The sequence below is a fragment of the Trichosurus vulpecula genome, chromosome 9, assembly GCF_011100635.1.
Source record: "Trichosurus vulpecula isolate mTriVul1 chromosome 9, mTriVul1.pri, whole genome shotgun sequence".
NCBI classification, from domain to species: domain Eukaryota; kingdom Metazoa; phylum Chordata; class Mammalia; order Diprotodontia; family Phalangeridae; genus Trichosurus; species Trichosurus vulpecula.
This window is the reverse complement of record NC_050581.1, coordinates 43609202-43635480: the sequence shown is the minus strand read 5'-3', so window position 1 is coordinate 43635480 and position 26279 is coordinate 43609202. Positions and strand designations below refer to the sequence as shown.

The 26279-nt window shown below is 38.5% G+C and overlaps 1 protein-coding gene across 2 annotated transcripts in view; it reads left to right on the top strand.

Annotated features, from left to right (window-relative positions):
- Nucleotides 1-4568: 4568 nt before the first annotated feature.
- GSPT1 (G1 to S phase transition 1) overlaps nucleotides 4569-26279 on the top strand; it is a 45839-nt gene continuing 24128 nt past the window's right edge. The window contains exon 1 of one of the 2 annotated variants that reach the window (XM_036739381.1): nucleotides 4569-5176. In XM_036739381.1, coding sequence (XP_036595276.1) covers nucleotides 4834-5176 — 343 coding nt within the window. In that variant the 5' untranslated portion in view covers nucleotides 4569-4833. The remainder of the gene's footprint in view (nucleotides 5177-26279) is intronic. The other variant, XM_036739382.1, reaches the window with a different exon arrangement.

Genomic DNA, 26279 nt, shown 5'->3' with positions numbered 1-26279 from the left:
TCTTTATCTGTGAACAAGTTATTTCCCCCAGTAGAATGTTAGCTCCTTGATGGCAGGAACTACCCCATTTTTGTCTTTGTATGCCCTCTGCCCTCATCTGAAAACTGGGGGGTGGGGTTGGGTTTGAACAGTCACACTGCTAGTAAAGTGTCTGAGGCTAGATTCAAACCCAGGTCTTCCTGGGTCCAAATCCAATGCTTTCTCTTCTACACCATGCTTCCTCTAGTCCTTGTGCCTAATGTATTTTCACAAGCTTCCCACAGTTGAAGACAGCACCTTTGCCCTGGTATGAGGCTTGTCAGAGAACATATCCCTCCACAGTGATGGTCAGGATATTGCAGATGTTCAGTGGAATAAGAGCAACATAGGTTTCTGGTTGTCATGGGCATCATCTGCCTCATGATAATCTAATACTCTATTACTACAGATAATTGAGAGTTGGCTCTCTATAGCAAAAGTGGAAATGTAACAGAGATGGGAGGCAACAAGAGTATGTTGATCAGGGTTCTCAAAACTAGGCATTAAACCTGAGGTTATCCTTCAGACAGAACTACTGATCAACTCACTGTCATTCCTACCCACCTTGATGAATATGTAGCTCAACGATTCTGATTCAAGGGACAGTATATATCATTTCAAATAGAGTTAAATATTGGAGAAAATATTGGAAAATATGACTGTCACATTTTTTACTTTGTTGTGTTTGCTTGTTTTTAACCAATAAAACCTGAGAGACAACGCAAGCTTTCACTAGAAACTGAGGTCCAGATGGCAGAAAGGAAGACAGGTGTTCATCTCACCTAGTTTACAGGGAGAACAATCTAAGTAGGGTGAGAAAAACTAGGGAAGGTCAAGGGAGAAATTAACATGATCTTAGTTGGTGAAAATTGCATTTAAAGACAAGATTAATCCTATATTTTGGCAAAGAGGGACTTTGGACAAAAATATACCTAAATGAAGCTATAGATATTATGAAACTAACCCCTAAAATGTATTATGTAATAAGCAGCAGAAAGTCTTTTGAAAACTTTTCTTTCCAGGCTAATAGTAATCTTGTTGAACAGCTGAAAATAGTTGCCAAAGGCTAGGATTCCTTTAAAATTCACAATCCAATCTGGCTACACTAGTGTTGGCCTTATTTTAAAAAGCCATTGGATCAGTGTCCTGAAGCCTTCTAGGGTTGGGTCAGGGTGTCTCTGGAAAACAAAATCACAGTTTTGGAGCTTGAAGGGATCTTAGAGATCATCTAGTTCAACCCTGCTGTTGCCCCCATTTTACAACTGAAGCCAGGTGGTTGAAGAAAAGTTAATAGTCAGTAGTATGCTAGAAGGTCTCCTGAAACACTGGGACAAATTCTGGCAACACATAGTACTGAAATTGGCTCTTACCTATGGTCCCTATAGTAAGAGTGCTGGGTTTGGAGTTAGGAAGACCTGTGTCATTTAAACTCAAGCAACCTGTCAGAACTTATCAATTAAATCAAAGAAAATATTTAGAAGTGTAAAGGGACCTTAGAATATATCTGTTCTAACCTCATTTTACAGACGAGGAAATTGAGGTGCAGAGATGTTAAAATGACTTGCCCAGGGCCCTACATTTGACAGTCCTAGAATTTGAGCCCAGCTCCTCTGAGTCAGTCAGTCAGTCAATAAACATTTATTAAGCACTTCTGTGCCAGGAGTCTAACTCCAGTTAACTTTCCATGGTGCTAGGTTGTCTCAAGAGTTGCAATATAGTGGAGAGCATTCCCTGTGTTGGCTGAATCGCAGAGCTTTTGTTTTGGGGTACCTATGGTTCTCAGGAGAAAAAAATAATGAAAAAAGAAACTGCTAAATTAAACTTGAGGAACCCATCACAAAATGTGATAATTCAGGGCCCTAGGGAATGTTAAATACGTGATAACACCATCTCTTGTGTTATCTAGTGAAAATATGGTTAGAGGAGGCATCCTAGTTAAGTATTTAAACTAGATGCATATGTTAAGATTTTCATGAGTGGGTTGAGGAGTGTATACTTGAAGGCAGAAGATGCTTTTTTGTGGTATCCCATATGACAGAGTCATGGTATGATTTTACTATTGGGTTGTTCCCTATTCTCTTCCCCCTCCCTTTCAGTCACACTGTATTAAAATTTTGGTGTTTAAAGTACTGATCTAGCTCTGTAACAGAACACACTTTCTAAATATATAGTAAACATTGATGTTCCTGTTGGTGGGGGATGATGTTATGTTAAGCCTTTGTTTGACAATTTTTCTGTAAACTTATATGACAGTCTTAGAATCACAGGACTTTAAGCTGGGAGAGCCCTTAGAGGTCATCTAGGCTCATCCCATTTTCCACATAAGGAAACTGAGGTCCAGAGACAAAGTGACTCGCCCTCATTCATGGGATAGTAGGTAGGAAGAGTCAGGATTCAAACCCAAGATCTCTGATTTCCCCCTTCCAGCTCTAAATTTTGTGAATACTGAACTAAATAGCAAATACTGCCTCTCATGTAAAAATTCTGCCTCAGCCATCTGAAGGATATTTAAAAATTATTTAATTGGGTCTACAAAACACTTTGTATTAGAATCAAGGGAGAACTTCATAGTAACCAAAAATAGATCTCTTCAAAGGAAAGTCCAAATTTAGATTTCCAAGAGTGTGAAGTACGAATACTACACACCTAAAACCAAACCTTGTTATAGTCATAGAATCACAGAATTTAGAGCTGAAGAGATCTTGGCAATCATTTTGTCTAACCCTATCATCTCTTACATGAAATAAGCAGTAGAGGCTGGATTTGAATCCATGTGCTTTAACTTCAAAGCCAGTTGTTTTTCCCCAAACTTTCAGTACTCAGGATCCAAAGGTTTTTTTTAATTAAAAAAAAAAGAAACAAACCTAAAATTCAGAGGAAAGTAATCATTGTTTTTAATTGACTTACTTGTTCTAATAGTAAATTCATAGTTTCATTTTTGGTATACTTTGATAAAATTTTCAAAATGTTTAAAAAAGCTCAGGGTGCAGTTTTTTGGAGCCTATTATAGTATCACAAACTAGGAAACTTATCAAATCTTGATTCGTGTATTAATTTGTTGGGTGGCTTGCTATCAGTCTGTCGGACCTATTATCATGACGACATAATAATCCTAGGTTCTCTAGATATGATATGCTTAATCTTAAGGGTTGGTCAAATGCCCGAAAATAAAACATGCCCTCCACAAGAACACTGACATTATATTTATTGTAGAATGGGATCCAGCATCTAAATGAGTAAGTTTAAAAAAAAAAATCCACTTCTTGATTCTCTTTTCCTAATCACAGAAATTTTCATCAGAATCTGTCCAACAGAATGTATGTCATTCCCAAGAAAGAACCCGAAATGAAATCATCTTTTAAAAGCATTAGACATTAAGACAGTAAACTTAAGAGCTGGAAGGAAAGGGACTTTAGAGATCCCCTAGTCTAGTCCAACTACATCGTTTTACAGACGAGGAAACCGAGGCCCGGGAAGAGGAAGTAACTTTCCCAAGTTCACACTGGTCGTAAATAGAAGAGACAGGGCTTAAAATAGAGGCGATCTCATTCCAGATGCACTGCCTTTTCTACTACACTTCCTGATAGAATCAGTGGAAGGTCTGTTGGTTTGCTCTAACCAAACTATTCCCCACCCCAACTCCGCTTCTTTGGGGCGGGGGAGAGACTGGAAAACTAGGGCACGGGGATTATGTAATTTGTAAAGCAACACACACAGTGAGTCAGTGCGTCCAGACACCCCATCAGCACTATCCTGGAAGCATTTGGGCCCTGTTTATTTTATGAGCGGCAGGGAAGCTTCCTGGTTTTATTGTCTCCTCTATCAAACACGGACACGGGGAAAGGTTCCAAAGTGTGCGGCAGAAAGTTGGCTGGCAGCAGGGGGCCAGGGCAAAAGCAGAGGCAGCCAATGGCGTCTCGAACGGCTTCTGTAAAGAGCGCAGAAAACTTGTTTAAAAGAGTAAGATATGCAGCACCCCATGCGGCAAATGCATCTTTTAAACAAACTAAAAAGACTCAACAAGGTTTTAAGTTTTGCTGGGGACAATTTCTACGGACCCTGTTAATTAACAAAAAGAATGCTCTCATTTCAAATGGAAAAGTCCTCCAGCACGAGTGAGTCGCCATCCCCAGAGGTCGCGGACGCAGCCGGCTCAGAAGCACACATCCCTCCCCTCTTCCTTCCCCTTCCCGTTCCCCTTCCCCCTCTCCTGCTAACAGGTGGGACCAGCGACAAGCCACCAGACGTCTCCCTCCTCCCGATGAATGCTGGGAGGGGGAGTCCTTTCCGGTTGCCCTCGGGCTTAGGCCACAGCCCCCCGCGAACTTCAACTCCCGTCAAACCCCGGGAAAACCGCATCAAGGTCGCGCGACATCTGCCGGGATTCGTAGTCCTTCGGCTTCCGGCTTTCTATAGACCAGAACGGATAAGGAAATCGGCTACGAACTACCAGGGTGAAGGTACGGGTGGCAGTGAGGGGTCAATCCGCACCGGGCGTGGGGTTGGTGGCGAGGGAGTCGGAGGTGGTTGGGGTTGGGGTGGGGGGGGGGGAGGGAGGAGATCTGCACACACTCGCACACACGAGGAGGTGGGGGGTGGGGGGGGTTGAGCCGCCGCCGCCGCCTTTGCCGCCGCAGCCAGGGTAGAGTCGGGTCCGAAGCTGTAGCGGCGCCGCCGGGGTTTGTGTCTCTCTCCCCCTCTTCCCTCTTCCCTCGTCCCCCTTCCCCCAGTCTCCGCGCCCCGCTCGCCCCCCGTCCCTTCTCCCCCTCCCCCATTTCCCGCCCTCTCCTTTCCACACACACGGCCCCCCCGACCATGGATCCGGGCAGCGGCGGCGGCGGGAGCAGCAGCGGCAGCAGCAGCAGCGACTCGGCGCCCGACTGCTGGGACCAGGCGGACATGGAAGCCCCGGGCCCCGGCGGCGCCCCCCTGGCCGGCGCCGCCGCCACGGCCGAGGCCCAGAACCTCAGCGCGGCCTTCAGCCGGCAGCTCAACGTCAACGCCAAGCCCTTCGTGCCCAACGTCCACGCCGCTGAGTTCGTGCCGTCCTTTCTGCGGGGCCCGGTCCAGCAGCCGCCGCCACCGCCGCCGCCCCCAACCGGCGCCACCGCCGCCCAGGGAGACGGCACCGGAGCAGGAGGCCCCGCCGGCCCCAAGGGTAAAAGGCCCGGGACTGGGGCGCAGGGCGGGGCAGCCCCCAAAGTGGGAAGGGAGAGGGAGGCCTAGGCCCCGCGGAGGGCGCTGGGGAGAAAGGAGGCCTGGGGGCTGGGGGGCCAGCCGCTAAAGGGACCGGCAGGAAGGTAGGCCTGGTGGGGAGAGGGGAAGAGAAAAGGGGGGAGAGCCCGCCGGAGGAGAGAGAGCCGGGGCTGGGGAAAGAGCATGGCCCACCCCGGGGGGGTGGGGGAAGCCCACATGGAGTGGGGGTGGGGCAATCCCGCCTCCCGGAGGACGGGGTTGGGGGGGGGAGGCGGGCGGTGTGGCTTGGGGACTGCGAGGTGGGCTCTGGAGGTTCCCCCACGTGGGGTGGTGACAGCGGGCACATGGGGCCTGGCCGGGGCAGCCAGGGTGGGGCAGTAGCACGCATGGGGACAGCAAAGATGGCTAAGAAGGCCAGGGAGGAGGCCGCACTTGGGATTGTGCGGTGTGGACGGGAGAGGAGGGAGGCTGGACCGGAGACAGGGCTGAGTAGGTAGTCTTCAGCCAGGTGGAGCAGTGTCTACCATCTATGCGATAGCTAGGATAGGGAGAAAGCAGAATTAGGAACTACGCTGTGTGTGCGTTAAGAGAGATCCAGGGAGTTGGGGGAGGAAAAAATCCTATACTTTCTCCTTATGTTAAGTAAGGCCTAGCATAGAGCATTCATTTTTGTGACTTTTTACTAAATCTGTAACTATATATTAAATTTATACCCCACCATATGTCTCTGAAGAACCCAAAGTGCATTGCAGCCTTTTGATAGCTGGGAAATTTTAATACTTTTAGTATAAAAAGTTTTTTTTTTCTCCATGATTTTTATAAGGTGTCAAAATAACTTAGGGTAGGGGACCTTGCTTAGGGACCACTTTGTATTAATGTTTTAAATTATACTTAATTGCTTTGTGTGCTCTTTCTCACCAAGCTGTAGCTTTTACACTTAGGCAAATCCTAATTCTTTGACAACAAAAATATTAAAAGTTTTCATTGTCTTAAAACCCCTTCATGTTGCTCAGGATAGCTGGTGTTTGCTGTTTTACAAATTAGCATTTCAGTAATTTGCCCAATTTTTTTCAGTCTTCAGACACTTGGACATTTGTTGCAACTTAATAACTGGCCTGGCCATTTTTGGGGGGGAGGGCGGCTCATAGTTTATTCACCATGCAATCTATGATTTAATATTAAATGAAGATTGGACTGTCTCTTAAATTTCCAAGTACTTAGGAACTTCTTACATGGTAGTACTGTGTATCTTCTAGGTGTTGGTTCTGGAGAAATGTCAAATGAGTCAACATGAAGTACTCTAACCATTTAATGGTGATGATTTTGAAAACTATCAATGTTGCAAATGGCTAAATGCTCCTGAATTTTATTGAATTTTCAATATTCATATTTTGGGTGATGGTGAGCTAGATCATAGACTTTACCAGTTACATAAGCTATGGACAGACTTTTGGATTTCTTTTAAACGAATTTGTGTTGTGGTATTTCACAGGTAAGTGTAAATTGTAAAGGTGTTATAGGAGTTGAGTTTGGATTGTGTTGCTTTGGAAACCTGTCAAAGTTGGGACAAAAAATTATGAGGTTTACAAAAAATTTATTTGTAGAGATTTAAGCATACGTAGGACTTTTACAGCAGCATACTGTAGCTTAGGGTTTGTTTTTTAAAAATACGTGTCTGGTATTACTTTAGCTACAGGTTTCATAGGTGATCTGTATTTTTCTTTTCCTTTTTTTTTTTTTTTAAAGAAAAAACTAAGCTTGTATTCTGTTCCTTGAAACAGGTCATTTTGTTGATCTAAAATAATTCATTTACAGTCTGTAAATAATACTAACTGCTGATGCATACGGAGTGCTTTTGAAATTGATGCTTGTGGCATTTTTTTCCCCAAAGTTTGCAAAATGCTTTACATGTGAGTAGCACAACCACCTAACGAAGTAGATACTGCTGGTATTATTCCCTTTTTACAGATGAGGAAAACTGGGGTTTGGAGAGAAGTTAAGTGACTTTATCTTGGTCCTCACATCAGGATTGGATCTCAGTTCAGTTTGAACTCCAAGCCCAGCACTCTTATCTGTCAAGATTAAAAATGGCTGTTACCAGTCTCCATTTGTGTGAACTTTCGAATTCCGTCTGCCAAACCGTTTACTTTATTGACCCATCCTGCCCTTCTCAGGAACCACAAGCATCACTTCCAAAAATCAGGCCAGTCTTGGCCTATCCTGCCATCCTAATAGTTCAAAGAGCTGTTACAAAAGTAGTTGTCAAGAGTAGTGGTCATTTTGAGGCACTTAACTGTATTCATTGCCTTCTGAGCAAATAAGAGATGATTTCCTTGTGTGTCTTTCTCTTTCTTTTCCTCCCTTCATTTCTCCCTTTTCCTGAAATTTAACTTTTAATCCTTTTCTGTTTTAGTAGAGGTCAAAAATTTTTAAATATAAGGATTTCTTCTTGATTGAGAAAATCTCTGAGTCCAGGAGGTACTACTTAAAAAAAAAAGCCATATTTTTTACCGGAATCCTATTTGTTGTCCTGGACCTTGACAATTATATCTATGAAATGTTGTAATTGTATTTTAATGTCATAATTAATGCTGTTATAAGAGCACCTCTTTTAGGAAAAGAATAGATGCTTGTGGGTTAGTATTTCCTAAATTGAGGCCCAGCGTCTTTTGTGATAGAATTGTAAAGTTGCATGTTTTGTACTATTTGGGGCCAGAAAATCACACCATCATGGAAGGATCAAGTAATGGAGTCAAGCAATTTTGAATACAGCCTAGAATGAATCTTTCAGGAGGGAACACTTCCACCCCCATGTATTGTAGTCACTTGCAGTGAGGAAAGGATACAGCAGGAATCTAGCATATTTTTTGTTTAAAAAGCTATGGACAGACGTAAGGTGAAATTTAAGTATGTGTTGTCTGCACTGCTTAGGTGCCAGAAAAACTATTTCAAACGTTTGTAAATCAGCACCTTAGTTGACTTCTTTAAAAGATGTTTGTCTTCTCCTTGCTCTAGTCTTAGATGAATAGCTGTGATTTTCCCCTATAACCAGTATAGCTGGTTTGACTTTCCCCTCACCGCCCCCCCCCCCCCCTTTCAGGAATACCTTCAGTATTACCCCTCTACAGCCAGTAGAGGGGGTTTCTTTTGAGCAAACTAATTTACCTTCATAGGAAATTAAACTCCACTTTATTGTCAGCGTTGTTTCATCAGAAAGTGATTTTAGGATTCAGGGTTGACACTTGGGAGCTGTATGAAACCTCTTAAAATCTTTTAAGTATGTGATTCAGGGGAAGTGGTTGAGTGATGCTAATTTAAGTGTAGGTATAGCCCTTCAAGTACCTAAGCAAAATTGATCTCCATATAGAGTCCTTGAATTAGAATATAAAAAGTGAGTCCAAAGGTCAGGGTTTACGTACATTAGGGTAGGAAATTTTGTATGATAATTAATCACTATGTAGTATGATATCATGCCTAGCTTCTTTTATAACTTCAAAGAGCTCTGATTGTTTAAAACTTCCCTGTGGTCTTTCTGCCTTCCTGTGCCTTTCAACCCCTCCCCCCAGTAGCCCATATGGTGCTTCTGATCCTTAGAAATTTGGGGCCTAATCTCTTGAGCTCTTTTGGATGTCATATTCTTATGAGTGGCATTAATCTCTCTGGGCTTTAGTTTTTTCGTATGTAAGTTGAGGGGGTTGTACTAAGTGTCCTTTAATATCTCTACCCAATTTAGTGTTTTCTAAAGTTAATCTAGACTACTGGAGTATTGGAAACTGCTGACATACTTTATACCTGCTGATACTTTTCTTAGTCTTAAAGGCTTTGGTCTTTGTTTTATTTTTAACATAATCACTAAAAAAAAAAAAACCCCAAACCCACCCAAAATACATCCACAATTTCATTAAGATAATAATCGTGTCATTTTCCTAATCTCCTTTTTAAAATCTAAAGCTGTTTTCTCAGTGTTATTGAAGTTACTTCTGGGTCATCATAGGTCCAAGAAGATCAGCTTGATAGATTTACATTTGTAGGTTTGAGGGATTAGACTTGGGATTTGTGGGTGGGGTTTCAGGTTTTATAGGTATGCTAGTTTTGTTTCTGAGTCTGAAATCCTGAGTGTAAGACCCCTCATAACTAAATCTTGGAGTATCTTGCTAAATCACTGTCTCTAGAATTTCGGAATTGGAGGGACTGTGGAGATCCATCTGTGCCTTCATTATGCAGATAGGAAACTCAGAATCAAACAGATAGAACTAGAAACTACTATTTTTTCCTTTGTGCTGTCGCCTTTGAATTTTTCTGTAAAAGTTTGTGTCATGGCAATCAGTGGAATACGAATTGATTGAAGAACACCTTAAGATACATTGCTTCATACTTAGTTATACACAGGAAAATATCATAGATAATAGAATTCTAGAGCTAGAAAGAACCTAAGACAATTCAGCCTAACCCCTCCTTAAAGGATACTGAGACACCAGGAGATGACTTGTCCAAATGACACAGCTGGTTAGTGGAAACAGGACTAGGTCCTATATAGCGTGATTTCCAATACTGTGTCCATCCTTACTGCCCTTTCCTAAACACATTTCAGTTACCCTGTGTACTTCTTAAATGTACTATTTAAAACAAAGTGATGATGAGGCCTGAACAGTTTCCTGAATTACTAAACCAGGCTTTTTTTTTCCCCTGCCGTGTGGGACACCTCTAATAATGCTAGCAGAATAATAGTCACTACTGAAAATTACCTCCCTCCCCCCATGTATATCTAGTTCTTATTAGTGTTTTACTTTTATTGAGTACTGTGACTTTATGGATCCAAGCAATAATGATGTGAGTTCAAGTTTCATCTTGGATTATACCAGCTGTGCCACTGTGGACAAATAATTCTTGACTATAAGTTGCTGGATAGTTGCAAATCTGCATTGGTAGCTAGAGTTTCCTCGTTAAGATTTCCCTATACCAGTGAAATGATTGGTCTAGACGTTTGTTATGTGGTACCATTGGGGTAGGGCAGGGTGGGCAAACATTTTATTAAACACTGTAAATAAAAGCATCAATACTCTCAGCAAGCATTTATTAAAGTCTTACCATGTGCTGGTATTATGCTAGGTGTTAAGGTCTTTTAAAAAGTTTTTATTAAGATTTATTATTATCAAATAATATTTATTATTACAATACATAATATTAATAGTATAATAATATAAATATTAAATAAAATTTATTGTTTTTAAGAAAAATTTTTTATTTTTAGTTTACAACACTCAGTTCTGCATGTTTTTGAGTTCCAGATTTTCTTCCCCTCCCTCCCTTCTCCTTTCCCCCCCAAGACAGCATGGAATCTGATATATCTAATATGTATAGCTTCTCATTAGACTTATTTACAAGATAGTCAAGTTGTAAAGAATTATGACCAGTGGAATAAATCATGAGAAAGAAGAAACAAGACCAAAAAAGAAAGAGACAGAGCAAATAGCTTGCATCAATCTGCACTCAGACTCCATAGCTCTTTCTCTGGGTGTAGATAGCTCTTTCCAGTCCTTTGGAGCTGTCTTTGAACCTTGTATTGCTGAGAAGAGCCAAGTCTATAGAAGTTAGTCATCAAAGAGTCAATGTATCTGTGGTTGTGTACAGTGTTTTCCTGGTTCTGCTCCGTTCACTCAGCATTATATCATGTGGGTCTTTCCAGGTTATTATGAAGTCCGTATTGTCCCATTTTCTCATAGCACAATAGTATTCCATTACATTCATATACCACAACTTGTTTAGCCATTCCCCAATTGATGGCAAGTCTTTTTTTTAAATGGTGTAGTTTTATGATGTGATTTCTTCAGTGTTTAGCCAAGAAATGTTAGTTTATGGATTTGGTTAATTGGTTTCTTCCTATAACCCAATTTGTTGTAGTAGGATTTTAATTTACAGTTTAAAGTTGAACCATTTCTCAGCGTAATTCTGTCCTGTGACATCTTTCACAGCATGAGTAGTGTTCTTAAATTCATCACATTTTAAGATGGATAAGCAATATTGACTTTTAAAAATTATGCGTATTGTAGTAATAACTGGACCCCATTTTTTTATTTTGTTGACTATTTTTGTAAAACTTAGTGGGGGCTGTATCATGTTAAACTTTCATCCTCATAGATAACTTATTTTTAAAGTAGTTTTTCTTTTTACCTTATTAGAGTTTTCTGAGACAATCTTGGTTTATACTTTGAAATGGCTTATTAAAAATATGGTGGGATATTTGTGGGTAAAAATATGTAAGTATGTTTCCCCTTAAGTTCGGCTTCAGTGCTTCATTGTGCTGTGAGGTGACCCTGGTTCTCCAAGCTGTTAGCAGAGCTCAACTTTTGACAAGCCTTACTGGAGCTGCAAAGGATTTTCGTATAGGGTTAGTAAGGGGCCATGTGTATCTTGAAAAAGAACCATTGAAGGGACTCATCACCAGCAGATTGACAACTTGGTGATAAATATTCTCAACCATGGAAACTCACGAAGACTGTATACCAAACACGGCTGTGGTGAAAACACCACTCCTTGAAATAGGTATAGTGGAGATGAAGCATGATCCTGTGGAAAAGATGCTGAATTAGAAATCCAAGGATCTTGGTTTGAATCTCAGCTCTGCCACTTTACTCCCTTTGTGACCTTATTAAGTCATTTAATTTCCATGACTCAGAAATGAGGAGGTTGAACCACATGGTGACTAATGTCCCTTTTAATTCTAAATTGATAATCCTAATAACTTAAAGGAGGAATTTGAGGTATAGGGTTCAATTCAGTAAATATTTATTGGTTGGGTTACCCACTGTGAGCATAGCACTGTGGGCCTCCGGGGGTGGAACGTGTATACAAAATACAACCCCTCCTGTTATGAAGTTCATAATGTAATAAGGGAATATGACATCAATAACTACACTGCAGAATTATATTCAGCACATACAAATTCACAACAGGAAAAGGGGCTCTATAAAGTCAAAGAGTAGAAATCAATTTTTAAGTATTTTCATAGAAGGTTTAGTGGAGGCGGCAGTTAAGTTGCACTTTAAGGAATACGTAAGAGTTTTAATAGGTGGATAGGAAATTCTAGGCAGTGAATCACAGAAACACAAAACTATATGTTGTTTATAATACAAGACCAGTTTGTGGGAATATATAGAGGGCAAGTGATGTAAGAGAAGGTTATGGTGACTCAGATTTTATCCATGGGCTTAAATTCCAAACAAAGGAATTTGGATTAGTAGGGAGTCACCAAAAGGTTTTGAACTGAGGAGTCAGATCATCAGCTCTATTGATAAGGAAGATAAACTGGCCATAGTGTGAAGGAAAAGCAAAGAAAGGCATTGGTATGTACAGTGGGAAGAACACTGGATTTGAACTAGGTTGAGATCCTACCTCTGTCAGTTACCATCTGTGTGACTGTGCAGCAAGTTGGCCTCTCTGCTCCTCTGTTTCCTCAGTTGTCCTAGATAGCCTTCTAAGGGTTCCAGCTCTAAATCTATGATACACGGCCAGCGCTGGTTGGAGACTATTATAATACTCTGGACAGGTAGTTTGGTGGCCGTGGAAATAGAAGAGCATATGCAGGTAGAATTTAGGAAGTGAAGAGGGAAGGAGAAGAGTCAAAGTTTAAAACACCAAGGATTCAAACATGAGAGACTGGTGCCACTAACACAGATGAAATCAGGAGGAACAGGTTTTTGGAGAAAGAACATATGCTTGGTTTGGGATATTTTGATTTTTTTTTTAGATACTATTTATAGATGAGAAAATAGGCCCAGAGAGCTTTGATTGATTAACAAGGGCTCCATATTTGTTGGTCTAAGTCTCTTAAATGGGTCTTTACCATAATATTTAAAAATAATTTAATAGTAACATTTTTCAACCCAACAAACGCTTAACCAGTGCTAACTATGAGGCTTACTCTCCCAAAATACATTTCAGCAAGATTGGCTAACAGTGCCAATAGCTATTGAAAACTGTCACTTTTTTTGTAGATTATTAAAAGAAGGGAAGGCTGTGTACTTTAAACATTAACTGCTGCATTTGACACAAGTTTTATTACTTTAGGATACCTTTAATAAGTCAGGATTGGTTCAGAGTTTGTGGCCAATGGTATCTGAAGAAGGCCAGGGAAGATATAGACTGAGATTATACCTGTTTTCTTAGAAAGATTGACATTTCTGTTAGTAAGCACTTCTGACTAGGTGAATTTTCAAATTCCTTTCTTTTTTTCCTTGCATCTTTGAAAATGTTGATGCTATAGGATGTTTAAAATACTTCCGCCTTATATCTGCAATACTATATTTTACTTTTAGGTTAGGTAATTAAAGGTATGGTTGACATTTTATCTCTATTGCTGACTTTTCAGGTTTTCTACTTTCATTTTCTATGTTGTGTGAGAAAAGAATTTTAGGATGCAATATTGGCAAGACTTTTGTTGGAGATAAGATATACAATTTATTTAAAGTATCAGGAGATTTTGACTTTTTTCTCAAATTTCTACAAACTGTCTCAGTCTTTCTGGAACTGGCTGATTTATATTAGTTTCTTTCTACTAGGCTCTCTATAGAAATGAAATACCTGGTGTAAAGAAACAAGCTAGAATGATAGGTAACTACATAATAAGAGGGTATGAAGGCAAGTTTTATACCATTAGGATAGTCTGTTTACAGTCTAGAATTTTTATAATTGCTCACATTTTATAATACCTCAAAATGCTCACAATAGTACTTGACAGTTTTTTTTAATTGCAATAGCACTATGAGGAAAATAGTATAAGAATCAGGTTCATTTTATACTTGAGAAAACTGAGACTCAGAATAAGTAAAGTGAGTTGTCTATGGTCTCATGCCTAGTAAATGTCAAAACAGGTTTTCATTTTTGGGAGGTCTTTTCCTTCAGATTTTTATTTTTATTGATTTGACAATAAATACTACCCAAGCCTCAGGCAGAAATTGGTTAACACAATCACTTGTCTCTTTCCACTTTTGTAGTTTACTGATTTGTTAGGATGTGTCAAAACTTTGAGGTTTTTTTTCAAGCTTTTTCCCCCATAACATCGTGTTCTCCCTAATTCCACGAGAGGTGACATTTCAGTGACACCTTCCTAATAAATATTTTTGCAGATTTAAATGCATAGTACGCATCATGTTATTTTGTTCTAACAGATGGGGATGGGTTTGGGAGCTAGATTAAGTGGACATCGAAGTGTACTTTAAAGATTGCATAAACATTAATAACCAATCCAATAAAAGATGGGGGAGATGAGTAAAAAGATACCCAAAAAAGTGCCATATACAAATATGCCTAGAACTTGGAAGTCAAGCAAGTGTCTTGCCAACAGTTTTTGAAACTTCATGCTTACAGCTTGATTTGAACTTTTAACAAGAAGGTGAGATAGAATACACTTACTTTTTAAAAAAATTTATTTATTTTTAGCTTTCAGCATCCACTTTTATAAGATTTTGTTATAAATTTTCTCTCCTCCCCCCTTCCCAAGACAGCATTCAATCTGATATAGGCTATACATGTACGATCATATTAAACATGTTTTCACATTAGTCATGTTGTGAAAGAAGAATCAGAACAAAAGGGGAAAAATCATGAGAAAGAAGAAAAGGAAAATAGTCTGCTTCAATCCGCATTCAGAATTTATAGTTCTTTCTCTGGATGTGGATAGCGTTTTCCATCATGAGTCTTTTGGAATTGTTTTAGATCTTTGCATTGTTCAGAAAAGCTAATTCTAACAAAGAAGAATGCCCTTTTTCAAGAAGGAAGGTGGTTTGTTTTTATTCTGTGTAATGAAATGACTGGGAATTAGAGATGATTCCTAATCTAAAGCAGTGAGATATAAATGACTGGTTTGCAAAGTCTAGATAGGTATGGAAGTTCTTAAGATTTTTCAGAAGCTGGCCAGTTCCAATGCTTGAATTTTAAGGTATATAGCTTGATTACACAGAGAATGGAATACATAGTGTCTTAATCAAGGACTTTCCTCACTTGTTATTAGTGTAGGTGTAGGGCATTTAAAAAGCCGACATATTGTAATGTGTCTTCTTTTCCCATAATGGAAAGAAAACTTCTTTTTTCAATCTACGCTAAATCATATCACATCATCTCTCATTTCTTGTGAATCACAAGTAGCATTGTTGTTTCATGGTCTTCCCTTGTAAAAGGTTTAATGCTCTTTAGTTTACATAGATAAAGTAATAGAAGTTTTTATAGACTACTTGCTATTTGCAGTTACCTATTTCGTGTTGTAGAATTGACTTATATCATACCTAGGTATCTGAACTTTAGTTCTTTTTTTCATGCCTTAGAGCTTAACTCGTCGTCTCATTTCCCAAACTGATTTGGTCTTGGAACACCCTGGCTTAATACGTATTGATAGAAATTTTCAGAACACAATAGAAAAAATCATAAGCCAGTTTTTACATAAAAATTGCCACGTAGTATTTTTGAGATTACTAGCATAGACTTATTAAAAATGTAATCCTATTTACATTTGGTAGGACACCAGGGTTCCAAGAAATGTAATTTATAAAATCCTCTCCTGGAGAATGTTTTCTTACCTTGCCTCTCCCCTCCGGTTATCCCCAGTGCCCTAGGACATTGTTTTGCATGTAGTTGGCACTTAGTAGATGCTTTTTAAAATTGAATTGAATATCATGTTAAGCCAGTAAGAATTATTTAAGCGTAATTACATTCCCTTTCTAATTTTGAATATGATAAATATGTACTGGTGGTATACATTCTAGGAGCTTTTCTTTTTTGAATACTTGTTAAATTTGTATTGTTGAACATGGCAATCGAACTGCCAGTTCTGAAGTAAAAATTTGATTTTTCCTGCAAATTTCAAAGTCCTTGTTCCAGTCACGTGATTTGAGCTTTAACTCTTCGTTAGGTGTTTGCTGCTAGCAGACATCCAGTTAAGAATCCTTTGTAACTGCTAGGATATTCTGGAACCTCCTGAGTGTCATAAATAAAGCTAAGTTAGATTGAAGACATAAGGAGGTGACTTAGAGGTAAACAGAGGAGGTGGTCATATTGCTGAATCCTAGGTGTTATGTGTCACATTGCTTTGACTTAAAGGCGTTACAGAGATATTGGTAATAATGGAAAGGATCCTGAAGTTGAAGACAGAAAATTTAGTCTCAAGACATGGCTTAACAGCTAATTGACCTTAGATAAGTTAAATAACCTCTGAACCACATGTTCCTCATCTATAAAATGGAGCTATTACTTGTTCTTTATTATATACAAGCTTGTTGTGAGGATTAAATGAATATTTAAATGAAATATATGTGAAAATGCTTGGTAAATTGTAAAGCATGTAAAGGCCAGCAGTTAATAGAGAAATATTTCTTTAACTTGCCTTTTAAGTTTTAAGAGGTTCATGTTCTTAATCTTTATATTGAACTTAAGTTTTAACTCATCAGTTAAACAAAATGGATGGGAAAACATTTGGTTTTCTTAGCTCCTCTGGAATCATTGTTCTCCTTAATTAAACACATGTATATCCATATAGGAATGCACACTGATTTGCCTTCGAACTTTAGTTGTGTTATTAATTAAAGAGATAGAACTGATAGAGATTGGTATAGCATAGGTAGACAATTATAAACCAGAAAGCATTCACATCAAGTAGCTATTACTGTATAGGACAAAAAGAATCTGGTGACTTCAGCCACGGAGATGGTTATAAAGTAGAGATAAGTCGTTGGCATCATTATGTATAAGCACAGCCATAGAACCCTGTGATCGTTACGTGTTTCTGGGACCACAGGAAAGAACTGAGCAAAGTATTTTATGAATAAAGTTAATTTGGTAGATGGCTCTTGAAAAGTGCCCTGGGTGTTTTGCCTCTTGGCTTAGCAAATACTTGAATGACTTGGATGCCAGGATTATACTGCTAGCTATCTCTAGGTTTTTGTGAACTAATGGATTGGAAAACCATTGAATTAAGAGAGCTTACAAAGATGTTTGACTTACCTGTCTCACGATTCTTTATAGACATCCTTTTTTAAAGATTAGGTACTGACATCTAATTGAGTCCTAGGTTGATACCCAGGATGTGTCACACTAGTGATAGATAAATGTAAATCTTAGGATTTTAGAGCTGAAAAAGGGACCTCAGAGTCCAGAGCAGGGATTTGAACTCAAGTCTTGACTCACTTATTATTGTCCTTAACTTCTCCTCACAATATTATGATAGAAGAAGTATGTATTGGGTGCTTACCGTGTAGAATTATGCTAGGTCTTAAGGAAGCACAGAGTTTAAGAACTTAATTTTTAAAAAGATAAATCTTTACAGATTTTCATTAATTTTTTTCCCTTAGTATTTTTTTATGCTAGAAAGGAAGTATTCTGTTTTATTTTAAAAATTTTTTGTAGTTCTAAGTTTCTTGTATTGTCAAGGTAAGTTTTCACAGAATCTCAGATAGGAAGGAGCCTCAGAGGCCATTTAATCAAATAAGATTTCCCCATTCTCTCTCCTCCCTGCACACAATACCAGAAAGTTGTCATTTAGCCTTTGCTGAAAGACCGTTCAGCAGGGCAAAATTAATACTAAATTTATTTCTTTTGTAATTCAAGTTTTAAATCCTATTCCATGGATGAGTTGACTTACCAAGTTTTCTATGATGCTCTTCCATCCTGTTAATAATAGAATGGGGTGTGGGTGGGGGGCAAAAGAAGAAACACCATATCTTTTTTTGGTCTTTAAATGGTTAGGATGCTAGAGTTACAGCAGATTTTAACACAGCAGAAATTATGGACAAAGTGTTAGAAGATAAAGGATGCATTGCCTACATATCACTCAAAGCTGGAAGTTATTTTGGCCGTAGTAGAACCTGGGCAAGTCACTTAACCCTGTTTGCTTCAGTTTCTCCATCTGTACAGTGAGCTGCAGAGTAAATGGCAAACCACTTCATTAACTTTGCAAAGAAAACCCCATGGGGTCAGAAAGAGTCATATACAATTGAAAAAAAACTGAATGACAACATGTACTCTACTGTCCGGTGACATTAGATAATGAGCTCCTTTAAAGTGGGAGCTATCTTGTCCCTTTCTTTCTTATCACTGACTTTTAGAACCATGCCTGGAATATATAATAAGCACAGTAATAGCTTGTTGGCTGTTTCTTGATGCGTAAGTTGAATTGGCATGTCCAAGCTAAAATCCTGCCCAAGTAGTATTCTTTATCAAAACTTATAATTTACACCTCTGAATTCATACTTTCCACTTAATATTAAGTTTTAATTTCATTGCAAATAACATCATAAGAAACATCTTTGTAACAAGATATTTATCGGTCAGTGGTTCATTTAAAAAAGTTATTCAATCGCATCCAACTCTTTGACCTCACTTGTAGTTTTCTTGGCAGATACTGGCATAGTTTGCCCATGTCTCCTCCAGCTCATTTTACAGAAAAGGAAACTAAGATAAACAGGTTTAAGTGGCTTGCCCAGGTTCACACACCTAGTAAGTATGGTGGATAGAGTGCTGGAAAACCTGGGTTTGGATGCTTCTGAACTTCAGTTTTCTTATCTGGTGAAATATGGTTAACACTTGGAATACCTAATTCATAGGGTTGTTAGGAGGATCAAATGTGAAAAAAAAAATTACCAATTTGTTTAGTTGGGTTCTGCCCCCTCATCACTTTTTTTCCTTGAGAAAGTGTATCATGGGGTTAAAGAAGTGTGCTTCAGAAAAAGGAACAAGAAGACTGGAATTCAAGTTTCTGATATATATTTGCCTGAGTGCTCCTGAGGAAATCTTTTAATTTCTCAGTGCCCCAGGAAACTCTAAATTGTTTTATCCACTTCTACCCCATGCTGCTCCTTTGCTTCCTGTCCTTCCTTTGGTACCTTCCATTTAGTCTTCCTTAATCCTTCCTTCACTGGAAGAAACTCATTGCATTGAACTGTAATTCCCTTTGAGGAGTTTACATGCATTAATGGAGGATACAGTAATGACACAAGTAATTGTTGGATTTATTTCACCTTGTGATTTATTTATTATGGCCTCATTTGTCACCATTGCTTTTTTTCTCTTTTCAAAATATCTTACCTAGTAAAGTTAACAGAAACATGTTTAGTACTTAGGTTTATAAGAGTAAATAAATGGTTAATTTTTAGCCACATAGAAAGAGTAGTGCTCCCTACTCCTACCCGCCCCCCCCCCACCTCAGTATCCTTATTCACAATATAAATAAGAAATTTAGGTGGCATCCATATTGATTGTCAAAAGGCTTTGAAGAATGTAGTCTTTATGCAGATAGTCCTAGCACACACATTCCCCCATCTCTACCTCTGTTGAACACCCTACTATAGCAGTTTGTATTTAATTCTAATATAAATATCTGAGATATCTGAGAGTGAAGCAATAATTGGTATTAAGTTGCTTCTGAGTAGTACCTCATATCCCGATTAGGTTGGTGCTCTATCCCTAATGACCCTTTTGGCAGTCAAATGAAGCCCCTGAACCCCCTTTCAGAATGTTTTAAAGTAAAATGCATAGGGTTATAATGGAAACCAATTATATTGAAATATCACAGTTTTTAAAAAATACATTCATGGATCCCAGGATAGGAATTCTGGGTCTTTTGCCTTTCTTTAAACTTGTCTTCCGTGGTAGCATACTGTATTATGAGGTGATACTGTTCAGTCTCCATCATTCTTTGTAAGAGTTTATAAACTAGGTTGCCACCTATGTTGGCTTCTGCATCTCTCTGTTTGGCAAAGTAAATCAATTGTTTTCTGGCTGAGGTATTTTTTAGACTATTTCGATCTTTTGGCAGTAAGTTTATATTAGCTAAATTTCAGTATGAAATTGTCATAATTGGTGTCAATTCCATCCATTTTCCAAATTTTTTGGCAAAAGTAACTTGTTTATATAGGCTAGAGTTCCTTTAATTTCAATTTTCTTTTATCTTTGTATTGATTTTGATGTTTTCTCTAGCAAGTCAGTAGTCAAGTGTATACAAACAACTAATTTGAAAGTAACTCCTATATTAGTCAGTTAACATTAAGTTTTTACTTTATGTTCCAGGCATTGAGGATGCAAATACAAAAATGAAGTAGTCTTTACCTTCAAGGAACAAAGTTCTTTTGAGGGAGACTACATGTATGAGTCTAAACTGTCTATATATGTGTTTGTATGATTGTATCAGGAAGAAAATTAGTTACTTCCTGTCCTTTAGAAAGAGAATCTATTTAATTTGTGATGTTATTTTGTGCTTAGTCTGCATGTCAGGCCAGGCCTTCTAATTCTTTTTTTTTTTTTTGGAGGGGGGAAGGCAGGGCAACTGGGGTTAAGTGACTTGCCCATGGTCACACAGCTAGGAAGTGTGTCAAGTGTCTGAGTTCAAATTTGAACTCAGGTCCTCCTGACTCCAGGGCCAATGCTTTACTCACTGTGCCACCTTGCTGCCCCAGGCCTTCTAATTCTTGAAGGAAGTATTCATTTCGGTCATGTCACCATTCTTTATTCCTGAACCATATTTTCTCCATTTTTTACCATCCTCATTTAAAGCCTGCCTTTGTATTGAAGTCACAGCCCATCATATGTTGGATTTAATGTACAGGATCTTACAGAGCATTTTTTTTGCTTTACAACAGATGCTGGTGTATAAGCTGCAATTAATTAAAATTTTGTATTTTCACTTTATTTCATTTTTATTTTCCAGATAGTTTCCTTTAAAAGAACGGGGTAGGATAGTTTCGGTAAACCAATACAGTAATCAAGTTCAGTAGCATACGCATTATTCTTAATTCATAATTACCCCCTGTCTGTAAAGAAGGGACGTTCATTCTCAAATATAATTTGGGGTAAACTTGTCTGTTACAATTATGTTCAGTTTTTTCTTTCCTTTTGTATTGTTAGCAAGTACATTGGTTCTGCTTATTTCGTCAGTTCAATATGTCTTCCCAGGCCTCACTGTATTCTTCATATTAATTATTTCTTAGGTACAATAATAATCCATTGCAGCATGTACCACAGTTTCTTCAGTCACTTCCCAAATAATGAACAGCTACTTTGTTTCCACTTCTTTGTTACTTCAGAAAGAGATACTCTATAAATATTTTGGTGTAGACAAGGACTATCTTTGACCTCTTCGGGTAATATGCCTGGTAGTGGGATATCAAAGGATATGCATATTATAGTTATTTCTTAGCATGATTCCAAATTGCATTCCAGAATTTGTGGGACTAATTCCATAGTTTCATCAACAGTACATTTATGTGTCTGACTTCCTGTAACCTCTCCAACATTGACTACAAGTTTATTTGTTTGAGGTGAAGCCTCAGAGTTTTGATTTGCATTTCTATTATTAGTGATCTGGAGCAATTTTATTGGTTAGTTATAATTCTTGTATGACAGGTTGGCTTGGGTTTTTTAATTTATTATTTATTGTTTTTTACAATCTTTTGAAATTGAGTTCCAAATTCTTTCCCTCCTTTACCACTCACTGAGAAGGCAAACAGCATGACATCAATTATACATGTGAAATAATGCAAAACATTTCCACATTAGCTATATTTTAAGAAGGGGGAGGGGAGAAAAATAAAGAGAAAATTGTGCTTCAGTTTTCACAGTTCATCAGTTCTCTTTCTGGAGGTGCATAGCATTTTTTCATGATGAGTCCTTTGGAGTTGTCTTTGATTGTTGTATTGATCAGAGTAGCCAAGTTTTTCATAGATGATCATCATTACAATATTGCTGCTACTGTGCACAATGATCCTCCAGTTCTTCTCACATCACTTTCTCACTTTCTTTGAGTTCATATAGGTCTTGCCATCCTTTTCTGAAACCACCCCCCCTTGTCATTTCCTATAGCACCATAGGACTTCTTCACATGCCACAATTTGTTCCACCATTCCTCAATTGACGAGCATCCCTTCAATTTCCAATTCTTTGCCACCACAAAAAGAGCTGCTTATAGTTTAATTTATTTTTTTCTAATCAGTAGTGATTGAGAGCATTTTTTCTTCTGACCATAGTAGCTTTGATTTCTTCTGACAGCTGTCTTTTTATATCCTTTGATGATTTATCAATTGGGGAATGTCTTTTATAAATTTTACTCAGTTCTAAACTCAGTTTGTGTTTGAGAAATTAGGCCTTTCTTAGAGAAACTTACTTTAAAAAATTTTTATATTCATTGTCTGTGGTACCTTTTAGTAAAATGTAATTTCCCTGATTATCCCTTTTAATTGGGTTTGTTTTTGCTTTTGTTTTGTCTGAGATCATAATAGGTACCCCTGAGTCTTCTTTGTTTTAACTTTATCTGAAACATAATAGATTCTGTTCCAGCCTTTTATTTTAACTCTAACTCTGTGTGTCTTTTTGTTTGTTTTTGTTTTGTGTGTCTTTTGTAAACATATTGTTGAATTCTGGTTTCTAATTCATTCTGCTATCCACTTCCATTTTATGAGTGAGTTCATCCCATTCTTATTCACAGTTCTGATTACTAACTGTATTTCCCTCCCTCCCATTTTCTTCTGTTTGTTCTCTCTTTTTATCCTGTCCTTTCTCAAAGACCTATTTTGCTTTTAACCGCTGCCTCCCTTAATCCGTCCTCTGTTTTTTAGTTCCCCTCCCTTTCTTGTATCCCTTTTCCCTCCTATTTCCCTATTGGTTAAATTACGTTTTTATACGCAGTTGAGGGTGTATACATATTCTTCCCTCTTTGAGCCAGTGTCTACGTGAGGTTCACAAGTGTGAGGTTCAAGCATTGCCTGCCAGTACTCTCCCTCCAACCCCTCCCCCCTTGCATTTCCCCTCCCACTGTAAAATCTGTTTCTTGCCTCTTTTATGTGAGAAAGTCTTCCCTGTTCTACCTCTGCTTTCTCTCAATGCATCTCTCTTTCTCACCCCTTCATATTTTTTTGAAGATCATTCCAACATAATCGATTTTGACACCCATACCCTCTGTCTGTGTAGACTCTTTCTAACTGTCCAATAACTATTGATTTCCTTATGATTTTTCTTTCATATTTACCTTTTTATGCTTCTCTTAAGTCTTGTGTTTGAATATCATATTCTATTCAGCTCTGATCTTTTATAAGGAATGCTTGGAAGTCTTTTATTTCATTAAAATCCATTTTGCCCCTGAAGGATTAAGCCCACTTTTGCTGGGTAAGTTACTCTTGGTTGTAATCCTAACTCCTTTGCCTTTTGAAATAGCATTCCAAGCCCTCTGCTCCTTTAATGTGGAAGCTGCTAAATCTTCCTACTGACTGTGGCTTCACAATATTTTAATTGTTTATTGCTGGATGCTGTATTTTCTTTTTGACCCGAGAGCTCTAGAATTTGGCTGTAATATTCCTGGGAGTTTTCATTTTGGGATATCTTGCAGGAGGTGACTGGTAAATTCTTCCAATTTCTATTTTACCCTCTGATCTAAGCCTTTGGGGCAGTTTTTCTTGATAATTTCTTGAAATATGTATAGGTTCTTTCTTTGGGCATGGCTTTCAGTTAGTCCTATGATTCTTAAATTATCTCTCCTTGAAGATGTGGGGAAATCGGGACACTAACGCGTTGTTGGTGGAGTTGTGAACTGATCCAGCCATTGTGGAGAGCAATTTGAAACTATGCCCAAAGGACAATCAAACTGTGCATACCCTTTGATCCAGCAATACCACTACTAGGTCTGTATCCCAAAGAGATAATAAAAAGGACAAAGGATCTACATGTATAAAAATACTTATAGCAGCTCTTTTTGTGGTGACAAAGAATTGGAAATTGAGGGAATGCCCATCAATTGGGGAATGGTTGAACAAGTTGTGGTATATGAATGTAATGGAATACTATTTTGCTATAAGAAATGATGAACGAGATGATTTCAGAAAAACCTGGAAAGACTTGACCTAATGCTGAGTGAAGTGAGCAGAACCAGGAGAACATTGTACACAGTAACAGCCACATTGTGAGATGATCAGCTATGATTAACTTAACTCTTCTCAGCAATACAACGATCCAAGACAACTCCAAAAGACTCATGATGGAAAATGCTGTCCATATCCAGAGAAAGTACTATGGAGCCTGAATGCAGCTTGAAGCATTCTATTTTCATATGGGGGTGGGGGGGGTGTTGGTTTTTTCCCCCCTTTTGATCTGTTTCTTCTTTCACAACATCACTTAATATGGAAGAATGTTTACATGACTGCATATGTTTATAACATCAGATTGCTTGCCATCTTAGGGAAGGAGGTTGGGAGGGAGAAAAAATTGGACACTCAAAAATCTTATTAAAAATGAATATTAAGCTCTCTACATGTAATTGGAAAAAAGAAAATACTGTTGGCAAAAAAAAAAATATGGTCTTTTCTTGATGTGTTTTCCAGGTCTGCTGTTTGTCCAATGAGATATTTCACATTTTCTTCTATTTTCTTTCAACTTTGTTTTGTTTTTTGATCTCTCATGAACTCATTAGCTTCCACTTGCCTAATTCTAATTTTTAAGGAATTCTTTTCTTCATTGAACTTTCATACCTCTTTTTCCGTCTGACCAATCCTGCTTTTTAAGGACTTCTTTTCCTTTAGTGAATTTTTGGACCTCCTTTTCCATTTGGCCTATTCTCCATTTTAAGGAGTGGGCTTTTTTTTTCAGTGAATTTTTGAATCTCTTATCATTAGGCCAATTCTGTTTTTTAAGGTGATATTTTCTTTGGATTTTTTGTGCCTCTTTTACCAAGCTGTTAACTCTCTTTTCATAATTTTCTTCCATTATTATTTTTTTTCCCAATTTCTCTTCTGTCACTCTTAATCTTTCTTTAATTCTTCCAGGAATTTTTGGGCTTGGGGCCAGCGAGCATTTTTGATTTGAGGCTCTATTGCTGTTTTCGCATTGTTTTCTTCTTCTTTTGTGTCTTGTTTTTTTCTTGTTTGCTCATTCTGTCCTATTTCTTGACTTTGAATTTTATGTATGTGAGCTCTGCTCACATTGGAGATGGGGGGCCCTGTGCCAAAACTGGGGTTTTTCTGCTGCTGTTTTCAGAGTTAGTTCTGGTGGTCTGCAAGTTTTTGGTGCTTTGGTGGTATGATCCTGGGAGAGGTGTGGTTTACTGCTCTCCTGGTTTGTACTCTGTTCTTTACCCAGGAAGGACCCCTGGTCCCGGCAGCCACAAACTCTAGTGCTCCTCTTCCACTCTGAAGCTGTGACCCAGAACTTTGTATGGACAGTAAAGTTGCCAATCAGTGCTAGTTATGCTCAGTGCCGGCAAAGGGTGTTCTGTTCGCTTTCTTACCATCTGTCTGATCGCTTTACTGGCTGAGAACTCCCAAAGCTGCTTCTGTGTCTGCTCTTTCTGTCACCATTTGTGGACACAAGACAAGCTTCTACCCTAGTGCCAAAAACTTCCTGCTAATCCTCCTGTTTTCTTAGGTAGAAAAAATGTCTTACCTTTAATCTTTTGTTGTGTCTGTCACTCAAATTTGATTTGAGGCATTATATTAACGTTGTTTGGAGGAGAATGTCGAAAGAGTTCAGGTGGGTTGCCTCTAATCCGCAATCTTTGACTCTCCCCATCCAGAACTGTTTGTTTGTATCCTTTGACCATTTATCTGGTTGGTATCCAGTTGCCTTCATGGTATCCTTTTTGCAGATAACATCATGAACTTTGCAATACAAGATGACCATCTAAGTGACTTATGAAATGATGGGGTTTTTTTTGCATTTGCATGCATGAAAAAAGCAACTCCCCTAAGTCTTTCAAGAGCTTACCCAAGGAAAGCCTCTTACATCCTTCCATTTTCTGTAAATTCTTTATGTCTCCTGGTTTTGTTTACATTGAGAATGTGAAGATGGATACAGTTCTTTTCTCCAGTACTAAGTCTTGTTGGTCAGTGGACTGGTATATTACATTTAAAGTATCAGCCAGATAAGTTAACATTTATAAAAGGTCTCAAAGCTCTGCCTCCTTTTCTATCCCTCTGCCGCTGTCACTACAAAAAGCCTACTGAAGCCACATAAGAACCATTTATATTTTTCTTGTGTGAATGGGTTGTAATGGTCAAATAATTCATTACCCGATGGTCAGCCTACTGTTGTTGAGCCTTTCTTTT